This window comes from Drosophila guanche, unplaced genomic scaffold (assembly GCF_900245975.1).
Source record: "Drosophila guanche unplaced genomic scaffold, DGUA_6, whole genome shotgun sequence".
Taxonomy (NCBI): domain Eukaryota; kingdom Metazoa; phylum Arthropoda; class Insecta; order Diptera; family Drosophilidae; genus Drosophila; species Drosophila guanche.
Genome location: NW_022995781.1, coordinates 106,113 through 126,681, shown reverse-complemented (window position 1 = coordinate 126,681; position 20,569 = coordinate 106,113). Strand labels below are relative to the sequence as shown.

At 34.0% G+C, this 20,569-nt stretch overlaps 1 protein-coding gene across 1 annotated transcript; it reads left to right on the top strand.

Annotated features, from left to right (window-relative positions):
- The first annotated feature begins 19,375 nt into the window (after window positions 1–19,375).
- Window positions 19,376–20,234, top strand: LOC117591447. The gene is made up of 2 exons (XM_034284714.1): window positions 19,376–19,841; window positions 20,004–20,234. The coding sequence occupies exons 1-2, from the start codon at window positions 19,421–19,423 to the stop codon at window positions 20,021–20,023; spliced, it is 441 nt and encodes a 146-aa protein (XP_034140605.1). The 5' UTR covers window positions 19,376–19,420; the 3' UTR covers window positions 20,024–20,234.
- The last annotated feature ends 335 nt before the right edge of the window (window positions 20,235–20,569 follow it).

Here is a 20,569-nt window from a genome sequence, read left to right as displayed (position 1 = left end):
CATGGATTGGCGCTATGTGCCGAATGAGATGAGCCTGGCTGACATTCTGTCAAAGGGAGCAGCACCTCAGGAGCTCTTTCAGTCGAGTTTGTGGATGAATGGACCATCCTGCTTGCAAGACGAAAGAAGCCTAAAAGGTGCTCGTCAGAATTAACCTTCCGGAAATTCGACATCGGGTATTGTTTTCGCTTAAACTTTAAGCACATAAACTCATTCGGAGTCATGATGCGCATTTCTGGCTACGTTCACAACTTCATCAGAGGAAAGAAGTCGACGGACCTTTCGTCTGAAGACCTTCGCAATGGAGCACATCTGCTATGTCGAATCGTTCAACACCTTGAGTAAGATGTAGATCCAGACCTCGTCTAGTGGAATACATTATGGCTGACCTACTAAAGGATGGAGTGCAGGATTCGCCTACAATCAGCGTCACTGGAATTGACCACTACGATCTTTTCTACTATTATCCAGAAGGGCGCAGTCGATGGCCTATAAAGTGCTACATCAGCGTCTTCATCTGTTTTGCGACAAAGACCGTCTGGTTGGAATTGGTGAAGAACTTAACACCTGCTGCTTTCTTGAGTGCCCTCAAACGCTTCGTTGCCACGTGTGGGATTCCCCGATGTATTTGGTCGGACAATCCCAAAAACTTTGTGGGTGAGTTAGAGGACCTTTGGCACTTGATTTTGAGCGAGAAGCATCAAGATAAGTAGTAGCTATTATATGGGCATGTAACTATAGGACACTGTTAGGCATACGCACAGACAAAATAAATGAAAAGGAAAGTAAACGACCAGTCAAGGTGCTAGGAGGACCTTTCACAGAAAAAACCATTAGCACCATTAAAACCTAGTTGTTTGATGATTGCTGTCCAGGATAATTGATCCTGGATTTTTTGACAAAGTTAGTTCACATCTTGACCGCTAGAAGGCGCCACAAAAGTAGTAAGGATTTGGGGACTTGGTTTGGACTCGCCACCAAGTAGCATTCTATATAGGTATGCAGTATATTTACTATAAGTCGAATTGATTAATTGTTTTCTCATCCTTTATGACTCCATTCTTTATATTTTTTTTTCAATGGGTAGTTTTTTTTACTTTGATTGGTGAAATTTAACACCACCAAGAGACTCATAGGATTCGTTTACAACATGGTTTTTTCTAAGGGAGGATTACACAAAAATAATAAGTAGATTTTAGGTAGAATGCAGGTACTATTGAATGTATTTATTGGTTGAATTTCACATCATATTAAAACATCATGAGAGCAAGTGAAATGTACATATCTTTATTTTATTTCTTAATATTTAATTTATTGTGTAATTGTTTTAAATATTCGCTATGCTTTAATAAAACATGCATATTTAGGTCAAATCTCAGCCAAAACTTTATAGCGCCGGGACATAAGTAACATTGGTAAAATTATGATATTGATTTTTGATAACTGAAGTTATGAATTTTTAATACGTGATGTTTCAGTCCATTGCTGGACCTAAAACTTCTTTTCATACAACACAACTCGCAATGAAATTCACTCATTTCGAATAGCAAATGAACTAACATTATCTTAAGAGTTAGATGTTTTTATATAGGGTTTAGAGTTATGTATGAGCATATGTAAAATGTAAAAAACCTAGCACACGGTCCATTTTTATATATATATAATGTTTTCATTTGAATGGTTTATGCATGTATGTATGTATATAAAGAAAATATAATATTTGGAATCCTATTCTCACATCTGGCTTTAACATGATTACAACTATATAACTAACACAACAACCAATCAGCATTGATCCCATTTTAGAAGAAAAGACGAATGAGAGTATAAAAGATCATGTAATCATGATTAAATAATTTAGTCTAAAACATTGAGTAGTTTGAATAGTTTCATTCTTATAATGGTATGTAAGCATTTTTTATTTTTGATATATAAACGGATAATCAAAACTTCATTAAACATGAACATGCATAGGCGTTCCTAGAAACACTTAACGAGATAAAACCGGCAATTGCATACACCAAGGTTGAAGATCTATGTATAGAACTTGCGTACAAGATCAATGGATGTAAACTTAAAAAAACATCATTTTTAAAAAGGTAGTCCTTTATTTAAGTGATCAGGAAAATGAGCCGCTTTGGATAGTTTTACCTAAAAGTTAAGTAACCAAATTTTCCACAAAAGCACCCTTTAAGATGCTAAAGGAACATGGAATTTCACATCTTATATATAAAGGAAAAGAGATGACCAGATATAGCACTTCCCACTTAGCACTTAGAAAGATTTATTTACAATATTTATGAAAAGAAAAATCCTAATGATGAGGAGTAAAGGCATGGATATAAAAGAATAACGCTCCTTGAACGATCATCAGTATCAGTTACAAGAAGCCAGTTGAATCATGCACGACCATCAAATAAAACTTTTTCTTATTCAATTCAAAGAGATGATTTTCTATGAGCATTTGAAAATCCTGGAAAACCTCATGGTTATTTTGGAGGTTCTGGAGGAAAAGGAGCTCCAATACTCCAAGTTCGGGTTTCACTATAAGCTGTGCCCCTGCAGCGACGACGATGCTACCGATGGACCTGACACATGCCTTTGCAATACGTTACCGGCAAAGAAAGCCCAAGCTATAGACCTCATGCTTAAATATTATAGATTAAATAACAGAATTAATCCCACTACAAAAAATAAAATATTTACTTGAAAATATAAATGCGTTGTTTTTTTATTTTTACTTTTAAACTACTTTTTTAAACATTTTCATTATTAGCTTATCATTATAATTAAAGTAATTTTTCTTAAATTGATTTTAAAATAAAATTTAAGGTTTTCTTTTTGCTTTTAAAAATTCCATACAGGATACAGTAATGACCACATGTACTTGAAAAATATTCTTGAAGTAGTTGTTTATTGAATGTAAACTTTAATGAATTATTTCTTAATAATTTTAAAACATTTTTCTTCTGAGGATATTGACGAGGATACGAGTCAAAAAATTCAGCTTAATGCTGACTATCAAAGTAAAATACAACCCAATGCGTTCCTGGCGGTGTGAAGAATCTGTGTTAGCTATTATTAAAGCCGGATATTTAGAAATTACTTTTGGGAGGCTATCAGTTTCTCTCTGACTCCTATAAAAATTGTTTTTGTTTTTGAATGCTTGGAAAACAAATTATCGATTTGCAATGTATTTATTTTTACAGAAGAACACGTATATTTCGATGCTTCTCAATATCAATCATTGAATCATATTCACAGTACACCAGACAAGTAACTGCTTCTGTAAGATGCTCAGAAAAACGTTCTTCAATTCGGATGGATCCTTGAGAAATCAAATTTGAGCATACAGTTGAATTATGATGATCTGAAGTTAAGTCAAATGCTAATATAAAACTGTTTTTATCAAACATTTCCTTTGTGATTTGCAAGCCTCGATCATAATGTGTTATGCCACTTGATCTGAATAACATATTATATCCTCTAGAGCTTTGAGCATTTTCAGAATTCGAGAAATCTAATTCAAGTGCCTGCGATAGTACTAGTACTCCATTTACCATTAGATTAAAGCGTTGAATTCTAAAATTATCAAAGTTGAAGGGATTTAATGTCCGATTTCCTGAATATGATTTGTTTTTTACCATGCAAAAAGCTAAGAAATTAGGTAGCTGTCCAATAACTGCGTTGTCAATTGATAGCGTATTATTTCCTGGATGTAATTCCTATTGTAAATGATTTTACTTGAACTTTGCTGTATGGATAAATGGAATTTTTAGTTTGTAAAACATGATGATGGGCCAATAAAATGCTTGGATTAATAGTTATGTGATTCATGAAAAGTTGTGCTTCTAATATCTTAAGACTTGACTCAGTATCAGTTTCCATCAAATAAAATGCTGTTTTTTCAATGTTAAAAGTTATCATCAAATCAACATTATTCATGAGTAATTTTGGTTGATTTTTTCCGAACAGCTCAACCTTATTACTNAGAAAAACGTTCTTCAATTCGGATGGATCCTTGAGAAATCAAATTTGAGCATACAGTTGAATTATGATGATCTGAAGTTAAGTCAAATGCTAATATAAAACTGTTTTTATCAAACATTTCCTTTGTGATTTGCAAGCCTCGATCATAATGTGTTATGCCACTTGATCTGAATAACATATTATATCCTCTAGAGCTTTGAGCATTTTCAGAATTCGAGAAATCTAATTCAAGTGCCTGCGATAGTACTCGTACTCCATTTACCATTAGATTAAAGCGTTGAATTCTAAAATTATCAAAGTTGAAGGGATTTAATGTCCGATTTCCTGAATATGATTTGTTTTTTACCATGCAAAAAGCTAAGAAATTAGGTAGCTGTCCAATAACTGCGTTGTCAATTGATAGCGTATTATTTCCTGGATGTAATTCCTATTGTAAATGATTTTACTTGAACTTTGCTGTATGGATAAATGGAATTTTTAGTTTGTAAAACATGATGATGGGCCAATAAAATGCTTGGATTAATAGTTATGTGGTTCATGAAAAGTTGTGCTTCCAATATCTTAAGACTGGACTTAGTATCAACTAGCTGACCCGGCGAACTTCGCACCGCCTAACAGTCAATGAATGTCGTGTTACTTTTTAGCTGAACTAATTAAGGCTTTGATGAACGTAAAACAATGATACAAAATAATATGTTTGTATAGATAGAAACAAAAAAGTATCAACTTGATAGCGCGTGATTTTATCGTTGGTTAATCTACAAACCTATGGTTTTTGGCGGTACAGCGAGGGAAAGCACTGTATAAACGTTTACATAAAGTAACTGAACTGGCTTAACGTTAGTGAACCGTACGCGAGATTTCGTCAGAACTTGTCGGACTGGTTACGTACTACAAGTACTTCGTAAACGACGTCTAGAACCTCTTAACGAGAGAAGCATCGAGTGTTGATCGCTTGACGCCTGTTAAGTTGTTCTTCCATATTGGCCATATTGCAAGAATTTATGCTGTGCATGTTCTATAGGTTGCAATGATCCAATGCAATGGTAATAGGATTTTCATTCAAGCACTTTGTGGTAAACGACATTCTGTGTGTTTTGGTCAGGCGCAACAACAAATAAAGCGGATGGTTTGCCGACACGTGAGCATGCCACGTACAATTGACCATGAGAAAAACATTAATTTTCTAGATTGAGGTCAAAAATAGTCAAGGATTGGCCCTTTGATTTGTTGATCGACATGGCGAAGGAGAGACGAATCGGGAATTGAATTCGTTTAAACTCAAAGGGCATATCCGTTGGGATCATCGGAATCCTTGGAATAAGAACTTCCTCATCTTAAAATTTTCCTTTAAGTATCGACGCGTGAATCGTTCCATTACACAGTTTTGGTTGGTTTAAATTTCTAAGCATGTTGACTACCGAGCCAACTTTAAGTTTTAAATTGTGCGGTGGTAAACCAGGCACATCCAAGGAGTTTAAAACTTCAGTTGGATAATTAGTGGCTTCTTCTTCGTTTGTTACATAGTCGATAGATTTGAATGAATTATAAGATTGAGGTCATCTACATCTTTATTTTTAGCGGCCAAAATTGCTCGCTCACTTAACCATTTAGTATTTTTGTGGTTAGCAATGATATCCGGGAATACGTTGTTGATAAGCTCGTCTTTTGATGATACGAAATTGCAAAAATTTTGAGGAAATGAAATCAAACCGCTCGATTTGTCAATAGGAACACGGCCATTACCGATAGTCAGCAATTGCTTCGAGAAATCATCAGCGGATAGATCGTTCAACAATGCAACTCTCATATTTACAGACAGTTGAAGTTTCTTTACATATTTGTAAACACAGATTTGATGCTTTGAGGCAATCGTTTATTTCGTCTGCAGCAGTAGATCTTGGAATGACTGGTATTTTGAATCTCCTTCTGTGCTAATTTCATCGCGTAAATGGATATACTCTTCCGAACGCATTTTAGCTTGATTCAACCGAATGAAAGTCAGGCGCTCCGTTTCGATGTTAACGTACATGTCAACGCAATATTGTTGAAGCAGTCGACGAAATCGCAACAAATAATTGTCAGAATTTTCACGAATCATCAAACGATATGAGTAATAATTCATCGAACTAACCTACTTGGTAGTTTCCTCACCTGAAACAAATGCAGTAAAAATTGTATTTTAGAACCCGTAATAGGTTAAAGACTCTTACAGCTACTCTCTACTAAATAAGAAATTACAACTTTTTTTGAGTACTAAAAGCAAACAATAAAATTTATATCAAGTTAAAATGAAAACAACAATATTGATCTTACCATTCAATGGAGAAATCATTTTGATATTAAAGTGATATCCATCGTCTCCTTGCAAAACATCAGCGGGTATTGTAACGCGTCATATGAATGGTGTGTTTCATATATTCTTTGTAGTTGCCCAGTATTTCGTCGTGTTAGTACAATATCACGTGTTTCCAAGCTTTCACTAACAATCAGGATTGCTACTTCATTGATTGTTGGAGCATTAAATGTGCGCTCATGTGTTCCAGCTGGTCTTTTATCTGCTCTGATCACAACTTTATAGTCATCACTTGGCATGCGCTCTAAAGCAGTCTTGAACAGCCTGACCAATGCATGATGTTCATGAAGCATTTGCTGCAGATCTTGGAGAATTGCTCTTTTCGTAGCTGTGTTGATCCCTTGACGCCGGTCAAGTTATTCTTCCATATTGCCCATGAAGTATATTTGCAAGAAATTATGCTGTGCATCTTCTATGGGTTGTAATGATCCAATGCGATGATAAATCTGGCCTTGAATCTGTAAAGCCAAAACCATAGTTATAGTTAGACTTTCTTTTATATATATAGATTGTTTGAGAAGCACGAATTAATGCCCTTATTTGCTCCATATTAACGCGGCGCTGTTCTCGTGCAATTTCAGATAATTGACTCGCGATATTCCGTTGCCTAATTGCATTACGGCTTCGCTGGGAAAGATTGGATCTTCTAGGACGCGGCATTGTTATTAAAATGATTAATACAAAATTAAACAAATAAGTAAAACAAATATGAAATATGATTAAACAAATACAAATGAACAAATGAACCTTTTAGACAAATTTTTGAACACGCACATGATGTCTTCAGACAACAAAAAGTTTTGGCTTTAAGGCAGCAACAAACAGGCCATAAGTTGTTTTTGTATGTATTGTATGTATTCTGCTACTCGGGACGGAAAAAAATCCAAAAAATCAAAAACCATGGCAATCGGTCCAGCCGTTCTCGAGTTATAAGTGTTGAAATTTATCTCCATGAACTTTTCCGAACAGCTTAACCTTATTACTGTTTTGAAATATATTTTTGAGCAGAATGTTCCCATCGGTGTTAACATATCGACCAGATATTAATTTTCCATAATTAGGATAATACCCTTGAGTAGCTAAGTGACTTTCACTAGCATCACTACCGTAGTTTCAAATCGTTTGCAAATACGATCTATAATGATAGTTATTATCGCTCTGAGAAACCAATATATTATTTAAATAGACTGATGAACTTCTAAACACTGAATGCAAAATATTATTAACTACTCCAACATTGTTTCCTTCAATGACACCATTATAATTTTTACTTAGCTGTACAACAAGTCTTAAGTAAACATTTGACAGATCTCGATATGATTCACCATTTCCTAAGCACACGAATTCAATTGAAGATGCACTGTCCAACGATGCTATGGGGTTGTATTAAACTTCTTCAGTTCTCACAATAGAGCTTTGTGTGGGATGTGGTTCAAACAGATCCAATTCGCTTTTTATAAATTCTATATGGGTGGTCATTTTGTTTTCGAGAAAATATCTTTTATATTTAATTTCTTGGATGATTTTTTCTTTATTGGTCTCGACTGCGTATGTTTGCGTCCTTGTTTAGATGATAAATGAGCTCGTTTTCTCATAGACCTCCTCTTCTTATTCTTTTTGCCTTCACCATTTTGGAATGCAATTTTGCTTTGTTCTTGGATAATGTTTCTTAAAGGTTTTCGACCAAACTCATTTATTACAGCCTTCCCGTTTCAGGGGCTTGATTTTTAATAGCGTTTATCCCAAAAAGGAAGAATGGTTTTATATAACTAAAAAGCCCACTAAAAAAATTTCCAATTCTTCTACCTTGTTGTATAACTCTGGGTGTCACATATAGACTTCCTATATGATTTAACCCACCACCACATTGATTTAAATAATATTGTTGATAAGATTTCGTCATGATGACTATTTCTACCCTGAACTAATTTAGATTTGTACAGTTTTATTTATAGCATTTCGATTCGTTTTCTGAAGTGTATAATAATAAATATTGGAACTGTTGAAGATTTGAATGGTACTTTATATCCTTTGGAATCAGTAATTAATATTGAAATTTCCGTTGGTGACTATATTTCAATAGGATAATATTCAATATTTTTGAATTGTAACTTTTCTTTTTTATGTTTTTCTTCGTTTGTTAATTGTAGGAAACCCAATTAATTTTGTTTTTTTTTCCAATTTGCAAAGGTTCTCTGTTTCTAACAGATCTACTCAACGTTTCCCGTCCGCTTACGTATTTCAAGGCTTGTAATGGTTTTGGTTCACTTTTATCCCTCTTAAGTTTTGCTCTTAGTTTTTGCTGCTTATCGGTAAGCTTTACTTTAGACACTGCTTTTATTTTTGATACTTGAGTGTCTAAAAATGGAGTTTCTAAAAATGAAGTGTCCTTTACTTTGCGCTTATTATGCGTTGACTTAAAGGTTTTTTGAGGCTTTAAATCTTCATCGTCGCTGAGATTAGGTAAATCATATCAGTTGTGGGCATTACATCAAACCCGACTGAGTCGTCTTGTGTTTGTGTTCCAATGGTTTTAGATGATGAATGTGATGTTTTCAGACTACGTCGTACATCCATTGTCTTATTTCTTTTTTTATTTTAATAGTAACACAATTCTCACAAGCTTTCTTATAATTTAAAATAGGTAAAAATGTTATATTTATTAAATCCTTTTCATTTTCACCTTTTATTAGTTTTTGATAAGCATTCGGCCGCATTAAAATTACTTTGCTTAATTGATGCGTATTTCTAAGCATTGTTTAATATTTTTCAAAAAATCCCCGAAGGCAATGAACTGATTAGAATTGTTAAAAATCCCCCCTTTTGAATGAGAACTTTTCTCTTGGAATTGATTGAAATTTTTGGGCATGAAATATAACGTAATGCCTTTTAATACTTTTTGAGAGCATATAGTTGAGATGTTATGTGTTCAACACTACTTCCACTAATGCTTTCACCAACTCAATATCACAATTACCTATAATTGCATTTCGAAGTTTGTGGTTGGCCTTTTTGAGCACAAACAATAAATGCTTGTTCGCTTTCTATCGATTTCGATTCTTTTTGTAAACCAGCAAAGCAGCAAAGAAAATTGTGTACACAGAATTAAAAATATCTGTTCGAAATCTCAGGAGATCATTTATTCCCTGAGTAAGGTCAATAAGTAAATAACCATGTGGCTCATCCGTGACCTCCTTATATATTCTAAATAGTTCCGATCAGATCCGCATCATAAAGTCATCTAATATTAAAAGAATGGGTTTATTAGCTTCATTTTCAATTGTTTCAGGAATTCCTTTATAGTATTCGATGTTATTGAAATTTAGCTTAGCGTGTTCCTCACCATAACATCACAGTATTCGATTAATTGAAATACTTAGCATTTCATTCCGTTTGTTTATTACATTTTCTAAAAACGTTGTCTTTCCAGACCCTGAAAGACCACAAATTAGCATTGTAAAGGGATGTATAAATTGTTTAAACATAGCTGATGTTTTTTTTTAATAATTTTAATTTAATGAAAATTTATATAATATTTTCTATCCTTTAAAACAATTTATTTAGGTTTCTCCTGATCGCGTTTTTTGTGACAGTTCTTTTCGTAATGAGTATCAGAACCGCAATAATTTCAGTAAACAACTTATTTTGCGTTGATCACTTCCAAACAGACACTTAAAGGAGTCCATTTTAAACAACTACTTTATGCAAGCGCTTAATCCATACTGGGATTTTATATTCTATACATATGTTTCACCATTACAGTATGCATCATAGTTCGAATTTTCCAAGATAACAAAAAGCTTGAATACATTATTTAGTGCACATCTAAGAGGAACTTTTTTGTCAATTCTACAGTTGGTAAAATAATTTGGAAATAAGGTCAGACTTTTTCCTATATCAATATCAATAATGTTATTTGTTAAATACTTAGACAAGAATTTCTTCTTGATTCCACCACGTACTATTACGGTGCTAAATCTGTTAAGTGGTGATAGTATTTTACCTAAACTTAAATACGATATTTCACCATCTGACCTGGTGGACACTAAAAACATTTTTGTTTAAATGAGCACCTAGATCATATCCTATACACACAACTGTAAAGGAAAGAGCCTTGCTAAGCAGAATATCGCATAGCAGGCAACACTAGCGCCAAGTAGTGAGAATTTACTCGAATATCGAGTTCATAAACCACTTTCTCCGACGTGGCGCCCCCTTGTGAGAATTTTCTCGAGTACCACTGTCCTATATCCTTACTACTTTTGTGGCGCCATCTAGCGGCCAAGGGGTGAACTAACTTTGTCAAAAAATCCATGATTAATAATCGTGGACAATGTGATTGGTTCCCTGCAATCTGCGGCACTATTTTATTTTGGGATCGTTTATCTCTTTTGGTTTTATGGTTTAATGGTTTTAATGGTTTTTTCTGTAAAAGGTCCCCCTAGCCCCTTGACTGTTCGTTTACTTTCGTTATCATTTCTTTTGTTTGTGTGTATGCCTAACAATGTCCTATAGTTACATGCCCATATAATAGATACTTTAGTAAAAAAAAAAAAACTAAAATGGCATCTAAAATTGTGCGGATCAGTGTTCTAGGTCCTTTGAATTAATAGAATGGTATTCTCATTGTGAGGAATGCTCCGATCGTAGAAATGCTTTTGAAGTACTTATGACCAAACGGTCAAGCAAAGGGTCAAGCTATCAAGAAGCATCAACGTCAGGCGCATCAAAACGTCCTAGATTGGACTCTTCTCTGGAAAAAGCCAATATCACCTGTACAACTTGCGGCGAAAATAACCTGCCGTCTAGGGAAATGCGTCATATACTGTCAGAAAAACATAAGAGCATTCTTATTCTTAACAGCAGCGCAACTCGAGGATAACGAAAATGTTATTGTAATTTCAACAGAGACGCGATTTCCTTTAAAATCATATCGTGTTCGCTCTGATAAAAGTGACCGGCTCGATTTAAAGAATTTTATAATGATTGCAAAGAGGACTTAACCAAATTAGTGCGTTACTGTTTGAGTGAGAACAGGTCGGTGAAATTCAATCTTAAAGTATATGGACTGTATGTCAAACAAACAGATTATGAAACCTCAACGGAAACGATGACATTTCGTGACATTTCTGAATGATGCCCTTGACCTTTTAATCACTCTAAGTAGTGAATTCCAGAAGAAGTATTCAGGTTGGGCAATACAAAAATTTAAATATTTTGAACTGACTATGATTAAATTGGAACATAGCTGTAAATAGATTTATACCAGCTCCCAATAAAATAAAATGTCGAAATGCAATAATAAATGTTAAAAATGAAGATGATTATTGCGTCAAGTGGTCAATTTTAGCAACATTGGCATATAGACGGCACTTGAGCACTACATTCGCAACAGCAAAGCAAAAAGAAAAAAGCATGAGATAACTTAACAACCCCTTCGTACTATCGAATGGTTGACATCAGGCAAGACATAATATGCTATGAAGGAGTGAGACTAGATTTATCTGGGATTGAGTTTCCAATCAAAGGAATAAAGAGATTCGAATTATCCAATGCTAATATTAGCATAAATGTGTATGAAATCAATGACAATGGAAAAAACGTTGTAGGACCAACAGTGAGGACTAAAGCAATTCGAGGACATCACATCAACCTATTAGGGATTAATAACGACTCTTTGCAAATGATGCATTATGCCTATATAACGTGCATGAAAAAATTATGCTATTCTCAACATAATAAATCCCATTGCTCGGCATACTTTTGTAAAAATTGGTTACAATTTTATACTACCACAAATACCACCCATGACAATAAAGAGTGCGGAAAAGTTGCTGCCCAATATCCTACCCCAAATACCAAAACTGTTTTTAAAAGTAAGTAAGTAAGTAAAGTCATTTGTTCTGACATCGAGGCTGTATTGGAAAGTTTTCATAGGAATCTGAATGATCCCTTAAAATCATCATCTACATGGAAGCCTGTGAAGAGCCCATTTCGACTGACCGGGAGAAGTTTTTTAATCAATTCACAGGCCAATATGTAGGTTTCTAAGGTTTCTAATCAAACATTTAAACTAAGCGATCCTTTTTTTTCCGCTAGTCTTTCATAACTTGTCTCGTTATAATATTTATTTATTTGTAACATCAATAAAAGATGAACTTAACCCCATACCATGTAACACAGAGTTATACATTGCGCTAACTCAAATTGTTAAGATTGATTCTTCAAATCATCAGCATTATAAAATAAGATTTATAGATTCAAATAGATTTTTAAACTCGAGCTAAAATTACTAGTTATATGGGTTGATCAAATTTTAAAATGAAAAGAAAAACAAGTATCAAGGGGAAAAATTTCATATGTTAAGGCGAAAAAGAGTATTTCCATACGAATATTTAGATAGCTTTAACAAATTTGTGGATCCCCAACAACCTTCGAGAGAATTTTTTTTCTCACTGAGTGATGAGGAGTGTAGTTTAGAATACTATAACTTTGCTCAGAAGGTTTGGAGAACATTTAATTGCAGCAGTATTCGAGATTATTTGAAATTATACTTAGAAAGCGATGTTTTAATTCTTGCTGATGTGTTTGAAAACTTTAGGAGTATTTGCTCACGAATATATAAGTTAGACCCAATAAATTATGTTACTGCTCCTTCTGTTTCATGGGATCCAATGCTTAAATATACAAAGAATATACATACAATACATATATTGGAGCTAGTTAGTGATCCGGATATATATAACTTTTTGAAAACTTCAGTACGCGGAGGGTTAACTCAATGCACTCAACGGATAGCTACGGCAAATAAGTTTCAGGGCCAGTGATCCTAAAATGGTTGGGCAATTAGCCAGCCACTTCCATATTCCAATTTCAAATTTCTAGGTAGCAATGAAATTCAATCTTTCAACGCTCTAAGTATATCTGCTTGCGGGGATGTACGATACATTTTAGAAGTAGATCTGAAATATCCTGATTCTATAAAATATTTATATAATACATTTGGAACAGTTACAGTTATGCATAGAACAAGGTGTGATTTTAGAAAAAATATCGCGAGTATTATCTTTTAAGCAATCCTGTTGGCTTAAACCCTATATTGATCTAAATACATCCCATAGAAAAGTAGCTAAGAATGAGTTTGAGATAAACTTTTATAAATTAATGGTTAATGCTGTCTACGGTAAAACGATAGAGAATGTAGAAAAGCGACATGAGGTCGCATTTTTTTTTTTTTTTTTGAGGTTTCATGTTACCGCTCTACCCTTGGGTAGAGAGGTCGCATTAATTAAACATTATAATTCAAGACAAAACTCCGCAGGGTTTAGACAACACATAGCTAGACATAATTTTCACAGTGTCGAAATCTTTGGTGAAAATGTAGCTGCCATTGAGTGCACTAAATCACGAATTTTGTATAATAAACACATATACATTGGAGTTTGTGTACTAGAACTTTCAAAATGGTTAATGTATGACTATTTCTATTTAAATCCTACTCGCTGTGATACCTCAAATTACCAAGAGTCAAACATTTTCGGGATAAATCGGGGTAATAATAAAGAACTAGGTTTAATGAAAGACATTTGCAGGGTTAAAAGCGAAAGCATACTCTTATTTAGTTGCCAAAGATAATAGCACTGACCATAACGACAAGAAAATTAATCACTTGCTCAGTATATTGAATGCATTAAACATAAACAAAAATATTATGGACAACAGAGAGTAATCAAAAGTAGAGATCATAAAATTTATACTGAAATTGTAAATAAGATAAGTCTAAATTATAAGGATATTATCCGATAATATTTCAACGTTAGCACATAATCACTTTGAAATTGTAAATATTATAGATCCTAGTAATAATGAAGTAATTTAAACTATTTTAAATATTATAAAAAAATAAAACGAGATCAAAAAATGTTTTCTTGCTGTTTAATTATTTTAATATACTTTTTTTATCGATCCAGGAATTGTGTGTTTCATCAAACCCTAACCATTTAACAAAAACTTGATCATTTTTCGTCGGATTATTTTTTCCACTAAGAAAGCATTTTCATCTTTCACTTTATAAAGTTCTTGTTCATAAAATGACCCTTTAATCATTTCCCCCATATAGTCTTCCAGTTCGTATGTTGCTGGACTGGTAGACTTTACTTTTGAAATTTTAAAAACCTCGATTGTCCAGTTCGGTTCAACGGAAGTAAAAATACCCTTAAATTTACTTATTCTAACAGGATCACCAATGGAAAACTTGTGTTTAGGGAAAACCTTGCAAATATTATAAGCTGTTTTCAATATAAACTCCTAATTTTGCTTGTTGACATCTACAGGATTCATTTTTATGGTTCGATGATATGAATTATTGTAATCATTTACTAGATCTTTCAAGTTATGAATCCAGGTATGATTTCCCTGCATACTAAACATTTTCCACATACGATTTTTAATGTTCTATTAAAACGTTCGCAAATAGATGCTTTTAGGTGTGTATATGTATGGTAATGGTTTATGTTATTTGTTTTCATAAGCATTAAAAAACTCCTTTCCTTGATCAGATTGAATATTTTTAGGTTTATGGTTAGATAGTTTTAATATTTTCTTCATTGCTGATAGCACATCTAATGCTGTTTTCGACTTAACGGGAGCCGCATATGCATACTTTGAGAATGTATCAATCACGGTTAGTAAATATCTAAATCCTTTATTTTCATTACAATAGGATATCGTTTCAACTAAGTCGATTTGCCAAGTATCATTAATGCCCATCTGAACGAAATTACGTCGGATAAAGTTTTTTTCTGGAAGGCTTATGTATTTCATTCACAAATTGTTGCTTACTCATTATACCCGGTACTCAAAGAGTAAATAGGGTATATTGTATTTGTGCGAATAACGGTTGTATGTAAAGTATATAAAGTATAAATATTCTTGATCAGCATCAATAGCCGAGTCGATAGAGCCATGTCTGTCTGTCCGTCTGTCCGTCTTGTTTGTCGGCTAGTTCTCAGAGACTATAAGAGCTAGATCCACAAAATTTTGGCTCCGGACTGCTGTATGCTCACACTGAAACCAGTGTATTTCAAAAATGAGCCACGCCCCCTTCCGCCCCCGCAAAAGGGCGAAAACCTCCCAAATCTACAGTTTTGAAGATAAAAGAAATTCCGTAGGAAATGGCCATATCTATCAGATCACCAAATTGGGATCCGATCGGATCATTATTATAGCCACAATGGAGAAATTAATTTCCAGTGGCTAAACCCACGCTGTCCCGCAGCTTTTGTTGCTCTTTTTACATTCTCTCATTCACACTGTGCTTCTGCTTCACTCGGCCCCTGCCTCTGCCCTCCCCCTGGCGATGACTCTTCCGACTTTTAACCCACCCCGTCCTGCAGCTTATATTTGTTTTTTTTTTGTGTGAGGGCGCTGCCTCTGCCGCAAGTCAGCAGTATGTGGGTCTAGGGAAGGGCGGCGAGCGTGATGGTGTGAGAAGTGTTGTATATGTAGATGACAGATGAAGAAAAAATTTAAAATTTGACAAAACACAGCTGAGGTGCGGATGCACTATTGTCCCAATGACCAGTTTTGGTGGCTGTTTACGCCAAATTAGCGCAAAGGGCTTATGGCCGGGAGCAATTAGTATTTTGTATAAGTAAAATGAATTCTTAGTATTAAGCTATTGAATTGTTGCATTTACGACATACTCACAGAAGTTTGTTGCTATAGAACATACATGTAATATGTGAATACGATAGAGAAAGAGGAAGAACATGCATTTAATAGGTGAATATCGAAATTGAAAAGAAGAAGAGATTAAATTAATTTGAATTCCGACTCGGTCGAACAGCAGCACTTGACTTTTTATTTCGAGATTTTGATTCTGAACTGGTTTCGAGGAGTTGCGGAAACAGTGGCCAAAAGCTAATTTTTAAAAGTTAAAACCAAGACTAGGTTTTTAACGCTCTGTATTAGAAAAAGAGTGACCATCAAAGTTGCGTATAAGACATTTTCATAGACTTTCAAAAATCTGCTGTGAAACCTAGCGGTCATTATTGCACAGAATGTGCAGGGAAAAAGTACCAATTTTATTTCTGTTTTAAATATCTCATAAATTGGAAAATACGATTAACTGATCCAATTTTTTTGATGCATTTTATTTAGTAGGCTTTTTACTACGTGTTCTGTAATGTGAACGATATCTAGTGGTTGGCGTTGTCTTCTACATCTAGATGTAGTCCTGAGTGCCGGGTATAAAAGTTGTGACGCGTAAGAAGCGTCTCACACGTCCCTTCTCGTTTAATATTAGATGACTTGATGATTCGGATCTCACCAAAGGAACTTATCTGTAATAGTAGTTACACAAAACATATTTCATAAATCATCACATACGCGAGACATTTCTCTAAACACAAAATACATCGTTGCATTCATCGTTGCGTTGGCAAGACAAATTTGTCCTGAGAACTCTCAGGAACTATTTAGAATATATAAGGAGGTCACAAATGAACCACATGGTTATTTACTTATTGACCTTACTCAGGGTATAAATGATCTCCTGAGATTTCGAACAGATATTTTTAATTCTGTGTACACAATTTGCTTTACTGCTTTGCTGGTTTACAAAAGGAATTACGTTATATTTCATGCCCAAAAATTTCAATCAATTCCAAGAGAAAAGTTCTCATTCAAAAGGGGGGATTTTTAACAATTCTAATCAGTTCATTGCTTTCGGGGATTTTTTGAAAAATATTAAACAATGCTTAGAAATACGCATCAATTAAGCAAAGTAATCAAAAAGCAAAGTTATCAAAAACTAATAAAAGGTGAAAATGAAAAGGATTTAATAAATATAACATTTTTACCTATTTTAAATTATAAGAAAGCTTGTGAGAATTACTATTATTACTATTAAAATAAAAAAAGAAATAAGACAATGGATGTACGACGTAGTCTGAAAACATCACATCCATCATCTAAAACCATTGGAACACAAACACAAGACGACTCAGTCGGGTTTGATGTAATGCCCACAACTGATATGATTTACCTAATCTCAGCGACGATGAAGATTTAAAGCCTCAAAAAACCTTTAAGTCAACGCATAATAAGCGCAAAGTAAAGGACACTTCATTTTTAGAAACTCCATTTTTAGACACTCAAGTATCAAAAATAAAAGCAGTGTCTAAAGTAAAGCTTACCGATAAGCAGCAAAAACTAAGAGCAAAACTTAAGAGGGATAAAAGTGAACCAAAACCATTACAAGACTTGAAATACGTAAGCGGACGGGAAACGTTGAGTAGATCTGTTAGAAACAGAGAACCTTTGCAAATTGGAAAAAAAAACAAAATTAATTGGGTTACCTACAATTAACAAACGGAGAAAAACATAAAAAAGAAAAGTTACAATTCAAAAATATTGAATATTATCCTATTGAAATATAGTCACCAACGGAAATTTCAATATTAATTACTGATTCCAAAGGATATAAAGTACCATTCGAATCTTCAACAGTTCCAATATTTATTATTATACACTTCAGAAAACGAATCGAAATGCTATAAATAAAACTGTACAAATCTAAATTAGTTCAGGGTAGAAATAGTCATCATGACAAAATCTTATCAACAATATTATTTAAATCAATGTGGTGGTGGGTTAAATCATATAGGAAGTCTATATGTGACACCCAGAGTTATACAACAAGGTAGAAGAATTGGAAATTTTTTTTAGTGGGCTTTTTAGTTATATAAAACCATTCTTCCTTTTTGGGATAAACGCTATTAAAAATCAAGCCCCTGAAACAAAACCTTTAAGAAACATTATCCAAGAACAAAGCAAAATTGCATTCCAAAATGGTGAAGGCAAAAAGAATAAGAAGAGGAGGTCTATGAGAAAACGAGCTCATTTATCATCTCAACAAGGACGCAAACATACGCAGTTGAGACCAATAAAGAAAAAATCATCCAAGAAATTAAATATAAAAGATATTTTCTCGAAAACAAAATGACCACCCATATAGAATTTATAAAAAGCGAATTGGATCTGTTTGAACCACATCCCACACAAAGCTCTATTGTGAGAACTGAAGAAGTTTAATACAACCCCATAGCATCGTTGGACAGTGCATCTTCAATTGAATTCGTGTGCTTAGGAAATGGTGAATCATATCGAGATCTGTCAAGTGTTTACTTAAGACTTGTTGTACAGCTAAGAAAAAATGATAATGGTGTCATTGAAGGAAACAATGTTGGAGTAGTTAATAATATTTTGCATTCAGTGTTTAGAAGTTCATCAGTCTATTTAAATAATATATTGGTTTCTCAGAGCGATAATAACTATCATTATAGATCGTATTTGCAAACGATTTGAAACTATGGTAGTGATGCTAGTGAAAGTCACTTAGCTACTCAAGGGTATTATCCTAATTATGGAAAATTAATATCTGGTCGATATGTTAACACCGATGGGAACATTCTGCTCAAAAATATATTTCAAAACAGTAATAAGGTTAAGCTGTTCGGAAAAGTTCATGGAGATAAATTTCAACACTTATAACTCGAGAACGGCTGGACCAATTGCCATGGTTTTTGATTTTTTGGATTTTTTTTCCGTCCCGAGTAGCAGAATACATACAATACATACAAAAACAACTTATGGCCTGTTTGTTGCTGCCTTAAAGCCAAAACTTTTTGTTGTCTGAAGACATCATGTGCGTGTTCAAAAATTTGTCTAAAAGGTTCATTTGTTCATTTGTATTTGTTTAATCATATTTCATATTTGTTTTACTTATTTGTTTAATTTTGTATTAATCATTTTAATAACAATGCCGCGTCCTAGAAGATCCAATCTTTCCCAGCGAAGCCGTAATGCAATTAGGCAACGGAATATCGCGAGTCAATTATCTGAAACTGCACGAGAACAGCGCCGCGTTAATATGGAGCAAATAAGGGCCTTAATTCGTGCTTCTCAAACAATCTATATATATAAAAGAAAGTCTAACTATAACTATGGTTTTGGCTTTACAGATTCAAGGCCAGATTTATCATCGCATTGGATCATTACAACCCATAGAAGATGCACAGCATAATTTCTTGCAAATATACTTCATGGGCAATATGGAAGAATAACTTGACCGGCGTCAAGGGATCAACACAGCTACGAAAAGAGCAATTCTCCAAGATCTGCAGCAAATGCTTCATGACTGCCTTAGAGCGCATGCCAAGTGATGACTATAAAGTTGTGATCAGAGCAGATAAAAGACCAGCTGGAACACATGAGCGCACATTTAATGCTCCAACAATCAATGAAGTAGCAATCCTGATTGTTGGTGAAAACTTGGAAACACGTGATATTGTACTAACACGACGAAATACTGGGCAACTACAAAGAATATATGAAACACACCATTCATATGACGCGTTACAATACCCGCTGATGTTTTGGCAAGGAGACGATGGATATCACTTTAATATCAAAATGATTTCTCCATTGAATGGTAAGATCAATATTGTTGTTTTCATTTTAACTTGATATAAATTTTATTGTTTGCTTTTAGTACTCAAAAAAAGTTATAATTTCTTATTTAGTAGAGAGTAGCTGTAAGAGTCTTTAACCTATTACGGGTTCTAAAATACAATTTTTACTGCATTTGTTTCAGGTGAGGAAACTACCAAGTAGGTTAGTTCGATGAATTATTACTCATATCGTTTGATGATTCGTGAAAATTCTGACAATTATTTGTTGCGATTTCGTCGACTGCTTCAACAATATTGCGTTGACATGTACGTTAACATCGAAACGGAGCGCCTGACTTTCATTCGGTTGAATCAAGCTAAAATGCGTTCGGAAGAGTATATCCATTTACGCGATGAAATTAGCACAGAAGGAGATTCAGAATACCAGTCATTCCAAGATCTACTGCTGCAGACGAAATAAACGATTGCCTCAAAGCATCAAATCTGTGTTTACAAATATGTAAAGAAACTTCAACTGTCTGTAAATATGAGAGTTGCATTGTTGAACGATCTATCCGCTGATGATTTCTCGAAGCAATTGCTGACTATCGGTAATGGCCGTGTTCCTATTGACAAATCGAGCGGTTTGATTTCATTTCCTCCAAATTTTTGCAATTTCGTATCATCAAAAGACGAGCTTATCAACAACGTATTCCCGGATATCATCGCTAACCACAAAAATACTAAATGGTTAAGTGAGCGAGCAATT